At 57.4% G+C, this 19,144-nt stretch overlaps 1 protein-coding gene across 3 annotated transcripts in view; it reads right to left on the reverse strand.

Annotated features, from left to right (window-relative positions):
- Nucleotides 1-284: 284 nt before the first annotated feature.
- Nucleotides 285-19,144, reverse strand: part of ZC3H7B (zinc finger CCCH-type containing 7B) — a 53,970-nt gene continuing 35,110 nt past the window's right edge. For 2 of the 3 annotated variants that reach the window (XM_046646104.1, XM_046646105.1), the window contains exons 10-23: nt 18,794-19,118; nt 17,783-17,841; nt 16,961-17,123; nt 15,326-15,487; nt 13,458-13,663; nt 12,265-12,365; nt 10,835-11,016; nt 8,212-8,297; nt 4,759-4,892; nt 4,508-4,613; nt 4,261-4,369; nt 3,900-4,033; nt 3,606-3,769; nt 285-3,214 (exon numbers count right to left, since the gene is read on the reverse strand). In XM_046646104.1, the coding sequence (XP_046502060.1) occupies nt 2,968-3,214; nt 3,606-3,769; nt 3,900-4,033; nt 4,261-4,369; nt 4,508-4,613; nt 4,759-4,892; nt 8,212-8,297; nt 10,835-11,016; nt 12,265-12,365; nt 13,458-13,663; nt 15,326-15,487; nt 16,961-17,123; nt 17,783-17,841; nt 18,794-19,118 (2,178 nt within the window). In that variant the 3' untranslated portion in view covers nt 285-2,967. The remainder of the gene's footprint in view (nt 3,215-3,605; nt 3,770-3,899; nt 4,034-4,260; nt 4,370-4,507; nt 4,614-4,758; nt 4,893-8,211; nt 8,298-10,834; nt 11,017-12,264; nt 12,366-13,457; nt 13,664-15,325; nt 15,488-16,960; nt 17,124-17,782; nt 17,842-18,793; nt 19,119-19,144) is intronic. The other variant, XM_046646106.1, reaches the window with a different exon arrangement.

A 19,144-nucleotide genomic window follows, 5' to 3' on the forward strand; every position in this document is an offset into this window, starting at 1 on the left:
CCACTTGTGCAGAGCACAGCTTGTCCCTGCCAGCCGAGCTCGAGCTGCTGCCTGAGCCGGGTCAGCTGGGTTTGCCTGTTTACACAGGGACACAGACCTTCTGCCCCTCACCCCTTGGAATGTCTGCCTTGAGGCATGCCCAGCGGCAGCCAGCTCTGCCCCACAAATACAGAGCAGCCCAGGCCCCCAGACACAAGTGCCAGGCAGGGAGTAACAGGAGCGACACCTGGGGGACAGAGGTCAAAGTGCACACGTTTATTTTCTAGAACAAAGGCTAAAAGAGGCAAGTTTCTTTCATTTTATTTTAAGAAGGACAAAAATTGTTATTAAAACATCTACATTATTATCAAGATACTAGACCTTATGAATATTTAATATTAAAGTGTGGTATTCTTAAATTTTTAATACACAGACATTTTAAAAGGACCATTAAGTTGATTACTGCCCAGCTGAGAAATGCAGCATCCCTCTTTACCCCCTCAAAGGGACACTCATGGGGCGCCTGCCACCCATCACTATGTTCATCATGACGTTTGATCCCTGCCTGCTGGCAGTGGGCCCCATTCAATACTCTGAGCCTCCCGGGCAGGGTCACTACGGAAATAATCACCCCCGTCATCAAAGTGTACTCCCATTGCCCCCCACCCGACACCCTTCCTCTCGCTCTCTTCCCAGCCCTGTGAGGGATCCAGCCTGGCCAGGCCAGAGAGCCCCAGATCCCGAGGGCCCCGGACGGATTACAGGTTGAAGAACTATCTGGACTCTAATCCTGTTCCTTTGGGTGGGAGACACCGATCATTTTCTTTCCCTGAGCACTTCTGCTCTCTCCTCGCTAGGCTGGGGTGGTCTGGAAGCCATCAGGCAGAGCTGGGCCCAGGTGGGGGAGGGGGGGCACTCTGCCCTGCTGCCCAGATCACCTCCAACCATGGCTCCAGTCCCTGAATCCTTGCAAATGGCCTGATGACCCTGAAAGTCCCTCCTAATTACACCAGGATGGCTGCATTTTCCGGCCAAATTCTTTATCTGTAGCCCTCATTAGAAGAGATTCCTCGGATACCACACACATATATAATATTATATAGAGCGATATATTTAATACCTGTGTATATATGTATCACGGGGGCGACATATATACACACTAAAAACAAGGCTGGTGACAACAGACTGCAACACCACGGATCAGGGAGACAAGTGTCATCGACATTCACGGCCACGGCCCCCACCTTGGGTGTGGTCTCTCCTCCCCTCCAGCCAGACTACCAGCACCCAAACTGCAGTGCTGGTCTGCTGGGGGAAGGGGGCAGAGAGAGGAAAGGATGCATGCCACGATTATCGGGAAAGGCTGGGCAGTGGCGGCAAGAGGAACAGGGTCCCCTGCGGCCTGGGGTGCCCGTCATCATATCATCGCACACTATCAATCCTTGCTGGAGGAGAAATAGGGGTGTTCCATTCTCTCCGTCTCACCCCCTCCCCCGACTCCAGCCGTGGTCCCCGGTTCCTTCCGGGGGGTCCCCACCATTGTGCCAATGGTGTAGGGCATTCTGGAATGTCTAGAGAACCAGGGGAGGCTGGGTCTGCCCAGAGCGGGTGGGAGGGAGAGGAGGGAGTGCACGCAGACACGTCAGATGAGAGGATGGGAGAGGGCTTGGTGGGTGGCGGCTGGGGCTGGCTGTCAGCTGGGGTCCCAGGCAGCTGGCCGGGCTGGGGATCAGGGAGGGGCTGGGAAAGACAGTCATAACTGTATGTCCAGGTCTAGGGGAGAAGGGGGAGAGGACCATGCTGGGTCCCCAGCAAAGAAGGGCTGTGTCTGATCCTGGAGTGGCCCACGGTGCCCGGGGGTCAAGTCTCCCTTCTCTCCACATCCCCTAACCACTCCCCTCAGCACCTCAAGCAGAACCTGAGCCCATGGGTGCCCTGCCCGTTACCACCTCGCCCCCAGTGGGCATGGGGAAGTCACCTTTGTTGCTATACTCCCTACGACCATCCTCAGAAGGGGACTGTCCCTTCACGGGCTGCTGAAAGATCAACCCCTGAGCCTCCCTCCCCCAGCCCCTAGGCGGCGCTGCCCGGACTCCAGCTGCACATGGACTCAGAGACTGTGACATCCCTGCCCAGGGCCTGGAGGCTCCTGCCAATAACTGGCCGTGAGTCTTCTGACCACAGTTTGCACCTCAGCTTGACCTCATGCCATGGGCTGGAGACCCTGGGCCGATCACTCCTCCCTTCTAGGCCTCAGTGTTCCTATCTGCAAAATGGGGGTTTGGGCTGGGTCATCACCAAAGGCTCTGAAGATCTACAGTCTACATTCAATGGCCCATGAGGGAAAATGGCTGGGCTGTGGCCTCACTAGAGACAGCCAGACTCCTCAGTCAGCTCCAGAGATCATCTAGCCCAGTCCCTCCCACTCTTCCAACCAGAGGGAAAACTGAGGCCCAGAGGGGAAGTGACCAGTACAGCGTCCCCGGCTTCATCCTGGGGCTGCATTTTAAAGCTAAGTGGGGCCTCCTACCCTCTGTTGTGTCCTGATCTGCCCCCAGGGAGGCGGGGGTGGGGTGACGGTGGGGCAGGGAGAAGGCCCTCTTGCTGCAGATTCAAGTGGGGACCCCAGGCTCCCCAGCCCTGAGCTTTGGGCCCCCTTTAGGAGCAGACAGAAGTTAAAGCTGTAGGCTGAAGCTGGAGGGGTCAGCTAGGCCCCTCCCTCCCCAACCAGGAAAGTGGAGGTTGCGGGGGAGGGTCTGCCCAGGGTTTCAGTGGGATGAGGACTCCAGGACCACAGCTCGTGCACCTGGGTATGCAGACGGGGGCGGTGGGGACAGAGAAGATGGACAGGGCCCCAGGGGGCCGGGGGCTGCCTGATGAGGGCGGCCCCCCACCCCCAGCCCTGGCCTGCCCTGGCCCTTCCACCAGGCCCTTGGTCCCCATCCCCACCCCTGACCCTAGGACTTCACCCACAGCCAAGACCTGGCTCTACTCCCCGCTGACAGTGGCAGCAGCAGGAGCCTCTGGGGCGGCACCAGCGGTGTTCCCATCTTCTTGCAGCAAGAAGTTGTATTTGCCAAAGTCGTCGTCTCGTGGGCACAGAAGCATGTCCTTGCGGGCCTTGGCCAGCTTCTGCTTCAGCACCTCGCGCCGGTCCAGCCACTCGTTGAGCTCCTCCTGCCCGTGAGCGCAGCGGCACTTGTCCCCGTCTGGGCAGGCCTTGCCCTTCTGGAGCCTGTGGGCGACAGGAAGCTCACTGCCCGATCCTGTGCCTTGTCCACCATGGCTGCCGGACCTTGGGCCGGCTGCTTAACCTCCCCCGAGACAAGCCCATCCCCGGGCAGCTTCTGTCCTGGTGAAAGCTGGTATGTCCCAGCCTTCTCCAGGATTGACCCAGAGCTGCAAAGTATGGGTCTGGGCAGGTCTGAGTCCACCCCTCCAATCCCACCCCGTCCTGATGCTCCTCACATCTGGGAGCAGCTGTTCCTGGACACACCACACCCTGCACGCCATCTCCAGGCCAAGAGGAGCCAGTGCTAGCCACGGCCTCCATCTCCTCAGGCCCACTCCACACGTCCACCCCACAGCCCGCCAGGTCCCGCCAGACCCACCCCACAGCCCTGCACCTGTCACAGAGCCGGAACTCGCCCATGGGGAAGCGGTAGGCCCAGCCGCTGGCGTCGCTGTCAGATGTGAAGACCTTCTCCTTGTGCTTCTCGGACTGGATGTGCTGCTGCCACTGCTTCTTGCTGTTGCTGTTCTTGCCGCAAAGCCAGCAGTGGTAGCCCATCTGGGGGTACAGCCACCATGGGTGCCCACTCCCCACACCTCTTCCCGGACCATGTCCCCCAGGGAGGCTAAGCCCCTGACAAGGCCCCTCCAGGTCAGGCTCAGACCTGGCTCCCAGCCTGTGGGATTACCATGATATCGGCATAGTCCGTGGGCATCTGGATCTGCTTCTCCCCTTCCCGAGAGCTGATGGGGGTCCCTTCCCCCGGCTTCCCTGGGTTGTGTTTCTTCAGCCACATGTCATAGGTCTGCTGCATGTCCAGGACTGGTGGGAAATAGGGGACAGAGTGCCTTGTGAGAGGGGCTTCTTCATCCATTCTGCCCCATGACCCCTGCTGGGCTGCCCAGTCAACCACAGATGGCCCAGAGGGCACAGCCTGGGCACAGAAAGGGCCTGGGTGGCAAGGGGGTTATGGCAGGGGTGCTTGGGCCTGCCACTGAGTCGGGGTGCCTGGTAACGAGGGTCCCGCCCCACCCAGACTGCCCACTCACTCTTGTTCTCCTTCATGAAGGTCCACATGTCCCTCTCCTCCGGGCTGTGTGCAAAGGAGCAGTTCCCCACATACTGGCACTTGCGGCCATTCTGCGCATGGATGCAGAGCTGTGGGTGGGCGTGGGAGGGCCTGCTGAGTCCGCTGGATTGCGTCCCTGTCCCAGTCGGCGGGCAAGCCTTCCTGGGTCCCCATGGCCCCCACACCCGAGGTGCCACTGCCACCCTGCCACCCACCCCGGTGCTCACATCGTATTGCTGTGGGAAGTTGCGAATGGATGGGAGTGGTCTCACTGACACCCATTTCCTCTTGGCCTTGGACATCACCAGAAGGACCCGCCGCTCCTTGGTCCAGCTGCAGGACAGAGCAGGGAGCTGGTTGGAGAGGGTTCAGGCCAGAGCCTTGGGCTGTGTGACCTCCACCGTGAGCCCTGGCATCCTTACCCGTGGCGCTCGCTGGGGCCCCGCCCCCCCCGGCACCCGCCCAGCCCCTGGCTCACCAGTGCCGTGCCTTGGCGCTGCAGTACTTGAGGTCTTTGTCAGGCTCCACCACCTGTCCATTCCTCCAGCACTGGCCGCACACGAACTTCATCTGCAGGTCAAAGGTGCTGGGCCCGTGCGTCCGCGGGGCGCCCTGTGAGGGACGGGAGCCAGTAAAGCCGCAGGCACTGGGGCCGACACCCGGGGTCTGTTGTGCAGGTGGCCTCTGGGAGCAGTAGGGCCACCCAGAGCCCTGGAATGTGCTGGTCCATTACCACTTTCCGGCAGGAAGCGATCCCTCAACTCCAGGCCCCATGGCTTCTGAGTGTGGGAGCCAGGCCTGGGATGGGGTTCCTGACTCCTGATCAAGGATTCTCTGCTTTATCTGAGTAGTCTCCACAGGCCTGCTCTGTGGAGCTGCTGGCACTTCCCTAGGCACAGCATGTGACCCCCTCACCTCTCTGCCTTTGCACATGCTGTTCCCTCTGGCTGGAATGCCCTTCTTCCGTTCTTCATCAGGCTTGTTCTAGAAACCTTCAAAATTTAGCTCAAACACTACCTCCTCCAGGAAGCCTTCCCTGGAGCTCTCCTAAGTGGCAGCTGCCCATCCTATGAGCTCGCACAGAACCTGAACTACCTCATCTTGACCAACTCACCTAGTGATGAGGGCTCGACCTGGTCGAGAGCAGGGCCCAGAGGGTGGGCAGCCACTTCCAGGGGCTGGGCATACAGGAGGTTGCCTCAGGCGGCCTCTAGGCAGCCCTGGACTCTAAGGCCCTAGCATGTTCATTCCCCACCCTCTGCCCCAACCATTCCTTTGCAGGCAGGAGGGCCTGTTCTTCTGCACTCCTGGGACAGGGTGGGGGCAAGAGGTGGGACAAGTACCCACCCAGCCTTGTCTCCTGCCACTTTTGACCCCTCACCCAGCCATGCTGGCTAACCTGCTGTCTCTCCCATTAGCTGGAGCCTCCCTGTCCTCCCCAGAGCCTCAGATGGGGGTCCCCCTTCTCTCCTCCAGACTGGCGGGTCCCTGTCCCCTGCCCTGGGAACACCCGTGTCCCTAGCACTGCCCAGCCCAGGGCCTGCCCTGGAGTAGGAAGGGGATCTGTCCTTGCTGCTTGTTGACTGACCCTGGCCTGGTGCTGGGAGACTGGCAGCCTGGCTCGGCCCCAGGACAACACACATATCATCCCCAAAACAAGGTGAAATCACGCCTTTGTAACTGGGACACAGCCTGTGCTAGAGCGGGCAGGAGGCGTGTCCACATGGCTCCTGCTTTCTAGGTGCTCCACTGGATCCCCACAGGAGCATGAGAGGACCCACTGCAAGGGGAGGTAAGTGGGGCCCGGAAGGGCTTAGCCGCACCAGGTCCCCGAGCTTCCTTTTTCACAGCCGTACAGTTTCACCGTCTCCTTGCCACAGGCCTAGGGGGCAGATGTGATCACTCCCATTTGAGCAGAAGCAGAAGCTCAGACAGGTTGCTAACCCACCCACGGGGAAGTGGCCTGAGGACGGGGACCTGGGCTGAGGCAGGTGCTCGTGTTTCTTTGTGGGATGGCACAGGTGTGCCATGGGCACGGGGCCTGAGCAGCTTCTTCCCTGGCATCCCGTCCTTGGCCTCACAGTGCCACTGGCCCTGCCCTCTGATAGCAGAGCAAGCAAGACACCTCATTCATGGGCTGTGGCCAGGCCCGGCACGGAGGCCCTGTTCCTGTGTGAGGAGTGGCATTTTGGGTGGGCAGAGCGGGCCCCTGGCAGCAAGAGGGAGTTGAAGCCCGTCAGGGCACCCTCAGGCAGCTAGGCCTGCCGCCGTTCCTGGGGACCCCGGCAGCAGCCTTGGGCAGGATGATGGAGGGCCAGAGGGATAGGAGGTGGCAAGGACTCAGTATTCTCTTTAGAAGACGATGCTGTAGGTCCAGCCTGAGCCCTTCACTGCTTCCTAGCTGGGCTCCGGCAGGAGCAAAAATAACACACAAAGGGAGGAGGGGGAGGGGAAAAGAGGACTGCACAGGAGGGGGATGACCAGGAACGAGGGGGCTAAGGAGACAGAGGGAAGACCCAAGGGGGCCAGGCAGCCCTATAGACAGCCTGGCCCAGGCCTGCCCCACCAGCCAGCCTGCCCCGCTCCTGGCTCACGGCCAAAGCCAGGTTGGCCTCAGGAGGGGCAGGGGCCCAGCTTTCTCCCAAGTTGATCAGTGGGCAGGACTGGCATGGTGAAGGGGTCGTCCCTCATGTGGAGGGCATGGAGGCCTCACTTCCCACTCACTGCCTCCTGGGCCCTGAGACTACCCCGTCTGTCCCCACTGTCATCTGAGGTTACAATGGTCCCAACCTCCTGAGGAGGGTATGAGGAGCAGGGATGGCAGGGGGCAGCTCCTGTGAGCCTCGCACCTTCCCTGGGAGACAGCAGGTAGGATTATGATCCCCATGGTGGATGGGGAATCCTCAAGGGTGACAGGAGTGGTATGGGGTGGGGAGGGGGCAGAGTGAGCTCTAGACAAGATGTCAGAGAAGCTGGGATTTACTCCCCTAAGTGTACTCCTGGGCAAGTCTGTAGCATGCTCTGAGCCTCAGTTTCCCCATCTGCAAATGCCACAAGCAACAGCTCACTTCTTCAGGACCAGGGTGAGGATCAAGAGGGATGGGAGATGATACAACCAGTGGGTGAAAAGTTTGGGGAATACTAGGCTATTTACATGGTCTCAGAGTATCTCCCCAGAAGATATTTATTGATTACAAAGGGAACAAATATAACTTCACAGGAGAGGAACCTTTATAATGGAGTTACCTTTAATCAAGTTGTAACCAGTAAAGGGACAAATGGAGATGATGTGTGTCCCGAAGAGTGAACTGAGAAGCTATCAGCTCTGTGGTTTGAGGAACCATCAGACCATCCCAAAGGGATGGGCCTTTTACAAAACAATCAGCTCTCCAAAAATGGCAACGTCGTGAAAGACAAAGACGGACTGAGCAACCGCTCTAGATTAAAGGAGACTAAAGAGACACAATAAATGAATGCAATGTGTCACCTGGGATTTGGGGACGATTCACAGAATTGGAGTAGTATACCATAATCTGAATAATTACACCAATGTTAATTTTGGCATGTTGATAATTACACTGTGGTTATTATGTAAGAGAGTATCCTTATTTTTAGGAAATACACACTGAAGTAAACGTTTAGTGGTAATGGGGCATCACATCTGCAACTTACTCTCAAATGGTTCAGAAAAGTGTGTACATTTCTATATGTAAACCTATGAGTATATGTACACACACACACACAGAGGACAAAGTGACTATGGAATGTGGTAAAATGTTAACATCTGAGGAAGCCAGAAAAACGTATACACGAATTCTCTGGACTCTTCTTACCATTTGCTGATAAGTCTGAAATTACATCTGAGTAAAGGGATGGGGGATGGCCTTCCATGAGGCTGGATCCCACCCCCAGCGCCAACCTGGGGCCTTACCAAGCTGCTGCTGGCCTTCCCTGCATGGGCCTCCATCTGCTGCCAGTATTTCTTGGATTCCTGGACGATGTCTTCATGGGTCATGCCTGGTGGGGGTGGGAGCAGACAGAGGCATCCCTGAAGGGGCTCAGCGAGAAAGGCAGGGGATCTGTGAGGGGCCGGTGCCACCCCCAGGCCCAGGCAGAAGAGCCCCATTCTCTAGTCAGGTCCTGCCAGAGAAAGCTGTGGGGCGCAGGGAAACCACTCATCCTTGCTGGGCCTGTTGTTTATCTGCAATTGGGGACGGAGGCCTGCTCCAAGCCCTCGCAGTACTGAGAGGAGAAAATGAGGCCACGGGTAGGAAAATGCGGGAGAATCGCATTGGCTCTACAGCACGGTGATCCCTGCCCCCAAGCCAGCAGCCCTGTCTCTTCCTTGACCCCTGCCTCCCTTAGTGGGGCTTCAAGCCTGATCCCTGCTTGGCAGCCGCTGGCCCATCACATCTTAGGGCTCCATGCCTGGCCCAGCCAGACTCCCCAGTTCAGCGAGGGGTCATGGCTCTTCACCGCCAGTCAGCAAAGGGCAAACACCCGAGTCTGGTGGCCCAGACCCTCCTAATCTGACAGCTAACACTGAGCCCACCTTCTGAGGTGTAGCTCGGAGCCTCTTCCCTGAAGCTTACTCTCCCCTCCCAAACCCCCTCCCGCGTTCTAGGCCCTTTCCCAGAACTGATTTCGTTTTAGACCTTGTCCTATGGATACCGCTCCACGGTGCCCACTTGTCATCTGGGCTTACTCTGCACCAGGCAACTCCACTTGACATCCACGTTCTTGCTGATTCCCAAAGATGTGTCCAGCCTAGACCTCGCCTGTGAACTGCAGACTCCCACGTCTGGCTGCCTGCCCATCTCCACTTCAAGTCCAACAGGCAGTTCAGACTCCCCATGGGCCCCACTGAGCCCTGGTGCGACCTCAGACCTGCTCCTCCTTCAGCTCCCCATTCTCAGAACATGGCAACCCCATTCTTCCAGTGACTCTGGTCGAAAACCTTGGAGTTGACCTTCACACTGTCCTTTGTCTCATCCTTCATATCTGGTCCATCAACAGCTCCTCCACCAACAACTCCTCCCACAGCTCCACCATCAAAATCCACCCAGAACCTCATCTGTCCTTCCACTTTCACTGCTGCCAACCTGGTCTCCCTGCACCCGCCTGCCCTCACCCCCCATTCTCCACCCAGCAGCCAGAGCTACTTTTTAAAAACATTGATCAGATCATAAGACTCCACCCACATAAAACTCTCCAAACCCTGCACATTGTATTTAGAACAATCCCAGCCAGTTCTATTTATGACCTAGAGACTTTCACACACTCTGGTCCCTGCCCACCTCTCAGGCCTCATCTCTGACTCCCTCTCCAAGGCATTAAGCCCTCGTGGATAGACTTTCTGTAACAAGCGTGCTCCTGCCTCAAGGCTTCTAGCCTTGCTGTTCCCTCTGCCTGGAATGCGCTCCCTGCCCTCCCCTGCTCAAATGTCACCTCCTTAGAAAGGCCTTCTCTGATGGTCTTACCCCAAATGCCCCTGCCCCGAGTGCCTCTCCATCCTACTGCTCTGCTTTACTTTCCTCCCAGCACTGAGGCACATCTGAAATTACACCACTCTATTTCATCAAGTCAAGAAGAGATAGATTGGGGTTTTTTTTCTGATTTTTTTTTTTTGAGGAAGACTAGCCCTGAGCTAACATCTGCTGCCAATCCTCCTCTTTTTGCTGAAGAAGACTGGCCCTGAGCTAACATCCGTGCCCATTTTCCTCTACTTTATATGTGGGACGCCTACTACAGCATGGCTCGCCAAGCAGTGCCATGTCTGCACCCAGGATCCGAACCGGCAAACCCCGGGCTGCCCAAAGTGGAATGTGCGCACTTAACCAGTGCGCCACCGGGCCGGCCCCAAGAAGAGATGGATTGTGAGATGCACCATTATTTTGTGTTCCACACACACAAAAGAAATGCTGCTAATACAATTATGACATGCAGTGGAGGAAAATGTGCATCCAAGAACAGATGGAATACAGGATTTATTACCTTTTCTTACAGTGCCTGCCTTGCCCTCATTCACAGATGTCAGATGTTCTCTGAGAGTGAGGACCTTGAACAGGTCTTGCTCAGTCCCCTGACACAGAGCAGGTGCTCAGTGAATCCCTGGCAGATGAATGAATAAGCGAGCGAATGAACAGCTTTCAATCTTCTCAACTCTGAGGCAGAGATTACGATCGCCATTTTACAGGCGAGCAAGCGGAGGCTCAGCGAGGGGTGTGACCTGCTGATGCCCACCCGGTGGCCAGTGGAGTGGGAGCCCGGCTCCGCCTCCCTCTGCCTCATCCATGAGTGCTCCCCTGGCAGTACCTGAACAAGGATAAACCCAGGGCCTTCCGAGCCTGGAATCCCCCTGAGAGCAGAGTCTTTGCATCGTCTGGATGTTGAGGAGTCTAAGGAGCACCGGTTCCTCCAAGAAACCCCTTCCCCCAGTGACTGCCCTCCTCTGAACTCCTGAAGTCTCCCCCTGCCACCTGCCATCGGCCTGGCCCATCCATCCTCAGCCAGTTCCATGCCACCCCTTCACCTGCCCCTGTCCAGCCGCCCACCTGAGTATTGCTGCAGCAGCCAGACTTTGAGCTCGATGAAGCTGTGCGCGAAGTGGCAGCTGTCTTCGCGCAGGCAGCCATAGCGCACCTCGTGGCGGCACACGTCGAACTGGAAGTGCTCCTGGAACTGGCGGATCTTGGAGTACTTGAGGGAGGTGGAGCGGACGATGTGCACCAGGCACCTGGCGGGCAGGGGGCACCATGCAGTCTGCAGCCCCCAACCCTCCCCTACCATGCCTGGTCGGGCCACTCTCCCCCAGTGCCCAGCAAGCCTGAGGGGAGGGGCCTCTCCCAGGTGCCTCCTGCCCTGTTGACCATTTTTAGAACGTGATGGTGCAGTAGGTCAGAGGCGGGGGTCCTGCACTCTGGCAGTCCTGGGTTTGAGTCCCAGCTGTGCGCCCTCCCCTGGCCTCAATCTGGGGCCAGCTCAAAGATGAAGCTGCCAGCAGGAGGATGACACCAGATCCCACTGGCCATGAGGTTGGGAGAAGGGACATTTCCCTCAAGTTCCCCAGCTTGATGCTCCAAAGCTGGTCCTGCACCCAGAGAAATACTAAGTGAGTACTTCCTCTGGGCCAGGAATTTTTTTAGATTTTACTTTTCCTTTTTCTCCCAAAGCCCCCCAGTACATAGTTGTGTATTTTTTTAGTTGTGGGTCCTTCTAGTTGTGGCATGTGGGACGCCACCTCAGCATGTCTGGACGAGTGGTGCCATGTCCATGCCCAGGATTCGAACCGGCGAAATCCTGGGCCACCGAAGCAGAGCGTGCGAACTTTCCCGTTCGGCCACGGGCCGGTCACAGGGTTGGCCCCAAGGGCCAGGAATTTTAATTACCCTCACAGCAACCCTAGGAGATTGGGATCATCATCAACTTTACAGATGAGGAAACTAAGGGTCATAGTGGCCAAAGGACATTAAACAGGCTGTTGACCAGACCAAGATTCGGACCTACGTCTGTCTGACTCCAGGGCCTGGGCTACATCATCCATGCTGGAACAGAGCCAAGGGGAGTCCGAGGGAAAGGGAGGTCCAGGCCTGACCCAGCCAGACCCACCCCCGCCACCGTCTGACACCAATGTCACTACAGTGGAGGGCACCAGATGGGAGTCAGGGATGTGGCTCCCCACTTGCTGGCTGAGTAAGCTACTTCCAAGCCTCAGCTTTCTCATCAGTACTCGAGATAGTAACTCCACCCTTAGGGGACTACGGAGACTATCATAATTCCAAGAGAATGCTTGGAATACAGAGATGCTCAGTAAATGTGGTCCTGTCCTTTCCCGGTAGATGCTGGATCTGAGTCCCAAGTTCTGCCCCTTGCCTTAACACCCCAGGTCTCCCCTCTGGCCTTAGCTGCTCCCCAGGCATCTGAGCTGCTCCAGGGGGTCTCTCCACAGCCTCCAGCCCCGACCTGGGCTGCAGGTCCCACTCACTTGTTGTTGTAGAAGCTGTGCTTGGCAGCCAGGTTGGAGCAGACAGACGGCGAATCCTTGGTGCCTTTGCTGATGATCCGGGGTTTACTGTCAAAGCAGATCTGCCCGGGGAGGGGGTGGGCTGGGATCTGGCATGGCCACCCAGGGAGGGACAGACTGGGTCCCTGCAAGCCTGGCCCTTAGTTGGGGGAGTGAGGAAGATTCTGAATTCCAGAGTCTGCAGCCCCCGCCTCTCTGGCTCTAACTGACAGATAACCTGGGCCTTGGCTCTCTCTGATCCCATCACTCCACAGGCCTGGGGCAGGGGTTACTCCATGTCTCTGAGCCTCAGCCTCCTCAGCTGGAAACCGAGGATAACCACACCTGCTCTGTCCCACAGATTCACTGTGAAGCTCAAAAGGACATAATGGAACTGCTGGTGCTTTGTAAAGTCATGCAGCCAAGCGGCTGTGAGCCCTGACTTGCAGGCTGACTGCTCCCTGAAGGGAGTGGGTAGTCTACTTGCTCTAAGAGTCCGAGGGAAGGGCTGGCTGTGCAATGGATCAGGGTTGGGTTGAGCTGCACCAAACCCTGCCAGCAACCTGGACCCAGAGCTCTCAGTCCATGGAGATGGACCCGATGTTGTCTCTGCCCACATTCCCCAATGACTGGCTGGGGAGGCAGGGGCCTGGCAGGGGCTTCTGTGACAGCTGTGGGGAGGGAATTAACAACAGCTTGGTGGAACTGCTGGGATCAGAGCTGAGCCTCAGAGGGTCTGAAAGGCCTCCAGGGACAGGGCACAGCCTGGACACAGGCAGGGAAGCAGGCAGGAAGGTGCGGTGGGCAGTAAAGGCAGCACAGCAGGATGAGGAGGTGTGGGCAGAATCGAGATGAGTGCTTAAAGAGCCTGGCACCAAGCCTGGCCTGTGATGGCCATAAGGAAAGAACAGGTGTGGTTACTCTCCTTCTGGCCTCAGTTTCTGCCTCTGCAAAATGGGGGTGCTGGACAGGATCTGGGCTCTCTCATGACAGGATCCTACTGGCCTAACTTTCTGACAGTCCAAGGACTACTGATTCTAAGGTCACACCTCCAAAGCCCGCAGGTTCCAGAACTGACATTCCACCATGCAGGGCACCATGGAGCCCCCTCTGCTGGCCTCGTTTGTGCCATCACCTATGGAAGTGGCAGGTGGGTGGGGTGGGTGGGCAGGTACCTCACAGAGGAAAGTGAAGATGCCCTGGTGCTCCTTAAGGAGCTTGGCGATGGTGAGGCTGCCACGCTTGACGCCCCCCAGTGGGTCGAAGAGCAGGTCGCGGTTGAGGGTGCCCTTCCGCTCCTCGGTCCACACGTCGATCTCCTCCTGATGGTAGGCGAAGGTGCAGTTATCCCCGTACTTACAGTCCTGCTTGTTAATCATGTCTGCAAAGAGGCAACAGGACACACGTTCCGCCAGGCGGGACGGCAGCCCATAGTGTCCCACACCCACCGCTGCGGCTGGAGGGGCCAGCAGCCACCTGGTGGGGCCCAGGCTCATTTCCCACAGGTAGGGTAGTTGCCTGCCGACCTTGAGGACTTAGGAGAGGCAGAGCAGCAGAGTTCGGGGAAAGCCCTCCCAGGCCAGGCCCCTTCTTTGCTCTACATCTGGGTGTGTGGGGGGGGGATCCACATCATCATCTGCAAAGCAGGGCAGTCATCCTGGCTCCACCACCCCACAGGGCTGCCCTGTGTGGGTCAGGTGAAATGAGAGGTGTGGAAAGGGCTTTGTAGAAGTATACAAGTCTCTAAACAAACAAGAGGGATTTTATTATTACTATTCACCAGGAAAATCCCACTGGTTAAGGGCCAGGGCCTGAGAGTCAGCAGACTTGGGCTGGGATCCCCTGCTATTCCTGAGTCTCAGCTGTCTGTCTCTCACACAGCACACTGGGTTGCTGTGGGCATTAAGTAAAATAATAAATAAAACTCCTGGGGGCCCGGGAGTTGGGAGGGCAGCAGGCTCATAACCCAAAGACCTACCATTTCTTGGGGGTGGGAACTGTTTTCCTTCCTTTCTCTCCCTCCCTCACACTCTAAGTCTGCCCAGCCCCATCTCTCTGCCAAGCTGCCGGCACACAAGGACGAGGGGGCCAGATGCCTAGGTGACCACCAGGGACTGTGTTCTGCACTGTCACCAGCTTTGCATCCAGGGGGGACGCCCTGCAGGGAAGGGCTCCCGAGATCCAGGCGCTGCCTGAAGGAAGAGCAGGGGACGACCAAGTTCAAGGTGCAGAGCGTGTGCAAAGGAGTCAGGGTTCAGTGTATTTAGGGAATGGTTAGGGCAGACGGGGGAGTTGCAGGTCTTGCAGAACTTGGATTTCATCCACACTGGCTGGGGCACGGCCGACGGAGGCCTTCAGGCCCAGCAGCGACATGTCTGTAAGATCCTGCTGGGAGGACAAGGAGCTGGTCCGGAAAGCCTGGGTGGGCTACTGCCACAGGCTGGGTCGGGGGACAAAGGTGGAAACTGGGGACGGCTGCTCCCAAAGCCTCGGCTCCCTCACCCAGAGTTGTCATAAGAATACGTGATGGTGGGTACAAAAGGGTAACACCATAAAGCACTCCACAATATCGCAACTGGTCATGGATTGCCGTGCAGCCTGCACCAAGACGCTTGGTTGGCGAGTAGAAGGAAGCAAATAAGGTACATGATGAATGTCCGTTAAGTATCGACCAAACTGAAAGGAGTGAGGACAAGGACAACATCATAATTTTTAAAAGCTAGTATTATCGAACCCTTACTATGAGCCAGCCCTAAACGGTTCACGTGGATTCTCTCCACATCCTTCCAACAGTTCTTTAGGACCTGCAGGCTCTCCATGAACTGTCTGACCTTCACACTGGAGAGCACAGGCTGCCATATATAACATCGCTTACATTCCCACCTGTCTACAGAGCTGGTCAGGGTGGGAGATGCTCATTCTTGTGTGGGATTCATCCTCAATGACCCACACCTGCTCTGTCTACATCTGTCTACCTGTGATGGGGAGCAGAGCAGTGGCTGGGTATGAGAGGAGCTGGGCCCGGGCTGTGCTACCCACCCACCTTTGCACAGGTAGTAAGAGCCCACGAAGCTGGTCTTGGTGGGCCGGGGCCGGATCCGCTTCCAGGTCTGGTCCTCGGAGCTGCGGAGCCGGCCGAGCAGGATGTCCCGCTTGCACTTGTGCTCAAGGCCCTCACGGTAGGTGTAGTCACCCGCCCTGGGGCCTGTGGGTACAGGGTGGATGGGGACTGTGATGCCAGAAGCAGAACTGAAGGGGGATGGCTTACGGGCCCAGCAGTGAGAACTGGCCACTCCCTCGCCTGGGCCTCCTGCCAGCTCTGCCGTAGGCTCCCTGGAGACAGGGGGCCGGGTTGGGCGCATTCTCAGCTCCATCACCTCCCCACCACAATTCTCTAATAAGTCTATGTCCGCGTTGCCCTACAACGAACTATGACGGCAGTGCCTCGCAGAGAGACGGCCCCGACAGAGCCTGCCCCTCTTCCCGCTCCAGATGCACTGCCCAGATTCATCTTCCCTATCCCTCCCCATCCCTTTCTCTCTCCCCTGCTCCTCTCAAATCTTCTCACCAAGGGCCTCCTCTCCCCTGACAATGGGGTGGAGGGATCTCCTCAAAGAGACCAAGAGGAAATGGCCCTTGTGGGGACCCCATGTAACCTGGCTGTGCTGCACCAAGTGTGCACCCCAAGGCAGTGGGCAGTGGGCACGCAGATCAGAGAGGCAGTCTGAGGTCCATGCAAGGAAGAACTTGCTCATGGGCATAGCCATCCAAGACGACAGCATTCTGTTCCCCGTCTCTAGGTCCAAGGGACCTTTGGCGGGATCACTGTCAGTCAGAGGTGACATGTATGTGGCAGAGGGATTGATGGGGGAGGTCCAGCAGTGGGTGGGTGACAGCAACTAGATGACCTCTTGTTAACTTCAATACCCCTGATATGGAGAATTCTCGATGCTAAGACTTTTAACCCTTGGATTTCAAGAGAATACCATTCTAAAACTTCAGGACTGTGGGATTCTGGCAAATGAGATGCTATGAGTCTTAGAGTCTCAAATTCTGAGACTCTAGGTGTGCTGAAAATTATCTACCAACATTGGGCATCTATTCTGAACTGTTTCTATAGTCTCCCTTGGATTCTGGGGGCTGTGCCTAGGAACTACATTTCCCAGACTCCTTTGCCACCTGGCTTCTGGGCAAGATTTGAATTTACCAGTGAGATGCACTCAGGTGAGAGGTGGACCCGGCGGTGGTGTGTGGAGAGAGGTGCAGGCTGCATTTCCTCTGGTAGACGTGTTTGGGCAGCAGCCAGCTGGACTCTGCATTCCACGGCCAGGTACCAGCCTCTGGGCTGTGGGGTGGCCATGACACTGGCCAGCAGCTCCAGCAGCCCCAACCTCTGCGTGAGAGCAGCACCACCCGGCTTCTGGTCCTTGCCATGCAGAGGAGTAGCCCACAGGCCCAGCGGAGGCTCCTGGCTCCCACTGCTCCAGCCTTTCCAGCAGTTTTGAAAACCCCCATCTCCCATATTATATCCCTGTCTGCTCAAGATACCCAGAGGGGCTTCTGTTTTCTGCGCTTATCTCTGACTGGAACACTAGGATGCTGTCTTTCTGGGATTCTAAGCTCCTGAGATTCCCGGCCTCTCTGGGCAGAGGGGTGGAGTAGGAAGGTGCGATGTTACCTGTTTTGGGGTAGCACAGCTGGCAGGCCTGCTTGAACTCGTGGGTGGCAGCCAAAGGGTTCTTGATCAGCAAGGCGGTGTTGGGCATGGAGGGCTCTGGCTGTGACAGGAGGAGGTTGGCCATCTTGGGCACTGGACAATGGCTGGAGCCACCTGGGCCAGCCTGGGCACCAGAGGTGGGGGGAGCTTTATGATCCTCCCCTCATCCCACCCAAGAGCAGAACTGTAGCCCAGGACCCTCCCTCTTCCTCTACCCTCCGAGTGGAGGAGCTCCTTGTAACATGATCCAAGAATCCAGAACATCAGAACTTAGTGGCGGTGCGTGGGTGAGAGTGATCTTGGCCCAGAACCTTTCCTTGACTGAAAGCCCAACCGGAAAGCAGTGAAACAGGAGTGGCCCCGACGGGCTTATGCATATGCTCCAAGCCCCCAAGGCATCAGCAGACGGGGAAGGAGGCAAATCTCAGAGAGGTTTAGTGAATTCCCTGGAGCCACACAGCTAGTGTCTAGGCTGAGGCCAGAGTACAGGCTGCCTAACTCCCAGTCAAGTGGTCTTCTCAACTCAGAACCTGGCTGAGTCCTAAGACCAGGGATGTTGCTAACCCTGGAGAAGTTACTTAACCCTTCTGAGCCTCAACAGATGGCTCAGTTTGGAAGGGGTAAGAAGAGACCATCTCTGGCCCGTCTGCTCTGAGGGGGCCCCTCCCTGGCTTCCTTGGGGGATGCAGCACCTTATATCATGCAGAGGGCTCACCCCCGACTCTGGAGCCCTAAACCATTTCCTCTGGAGCCCAGGAGGGCATGAGGTGCCTGGTCACTCACCGAGGAGGCTGGCTTCTGAGTACCACTTGAGGGACGATGGTCCTGTGAGTTGGTTTCCTCTGTAAGGATAAGACGTGGGGTCACCTGCCCTGCTCTGAAGGGCATGAGGGGCCCTCCTAGGACTGTTTCTTACGTATTTCCAACTCAGAGAAGCTGCCCAGGCCACACATCCTCTCCTGTTCCTGCTGATCCCCGACTCTCCCCGACAGCCACTGCCCAGGGATAGAGAAGTGTCCCAGCCTGAGCAGGTCCACCCTGTGCCTCCACCTTCCACAGCCCCTACTGCCCCTGGGAGGAAGCCCAAGCTCCCCAGCCTGGTTCACAGGATCTCTGAGACCAGCCTCAGGTCTTCTAGGCCCCCAACCGGCCCTCCTCTCTGGCCAACTGCTCTGCTCATCTGCCAGCCCCTCTACCAGGCAGGCCTGGGTGGCACTGCTGCCTCTGCCCACAGATGACCTTCTCCTTCAAGTCCCTGCTTAGCCATCACCTCCTCCAGGAAGTCTCCCTGGGGCCCAAGGCTGAGTGAAGTCATCTGTGTTCCTGTAGCCCTGTGAATCCCCCTCAGTCGTGAGTACCCTGGGCTAGGTCTGACTGTCATAAAGCCAGTCTTGCAAGGGCCCAGATGGGTGTTTCCTCTCTGGGTCCCTGGCCCCCAGCTCAGAGTGGCAGTGAAGGAGCCCATGGCCTTGCATCCCTTCCCCCAGCCTCAGGATCATCCCTCTGGGACCCCACCAGCCTGGCAACCCCAGGGCCCAGAGAGGCCAGGCAGAGAGCACCAGCCTGCAAGTCTGGAGTCCTGGACTAGCCCAGCCCTGCTGTTTGATCTTGAACAAGACACCAAGCCCCTCACAAGCGCTGCAGGAGACACAGCAACTCAGACGAAGGGGTGAAAGGGCCTGGACTTTGGCAAAACAGCTATAATTCCAACTCTGCTCTCCAGAGACCGAAGATGTGATGGCACTTTACAAACTGCTATGGGGGAGTGGAGGGAATGTGCCGCCTGGGCCTCACCCATGAAGGAGTTGGGCTTGTCCAGGGAGCCACGAGACGAAGACCCGAAGCTGTCGAGGGCGTCCAGCCGGGTCTCCGAGTATGGCAGCAGGTCCAGGGAGTCCAGTGCAGAGCCTGGGGGGTCGAGGGCATCCAGCACAGAGGCAGCCAGCTTCTTGGAGGGGTCCATGACGAGACCAAAGGAGGCAGGGGGCAGTGGGCTGGAGACAGGGATGGAGCCACCCACCACAGGTGGTAGCAGAGGGGTCCCGCCAGGGAACACGGGTATCAGCTGGGGCAACTCGCTGGGCACACCGCTGCCAGGCAGGCCACCCTGGACCAGAGACTGCGAGGTGGGGAGTGGAGGGATGG

Source organism: Equus quagga, chromosome 19 (genome assembly GCF_021613505.1).
Source record: "Equus quagga isolate Etosha38 chromosome 19, UCLA_HA_Equagga_1.0, whole genome shotgun sequence".
NCBI lineage: Eukaryota > Metazoa > Chordata > Mammalia > Perissodactyla > Equidae > Equus > Equus quagga.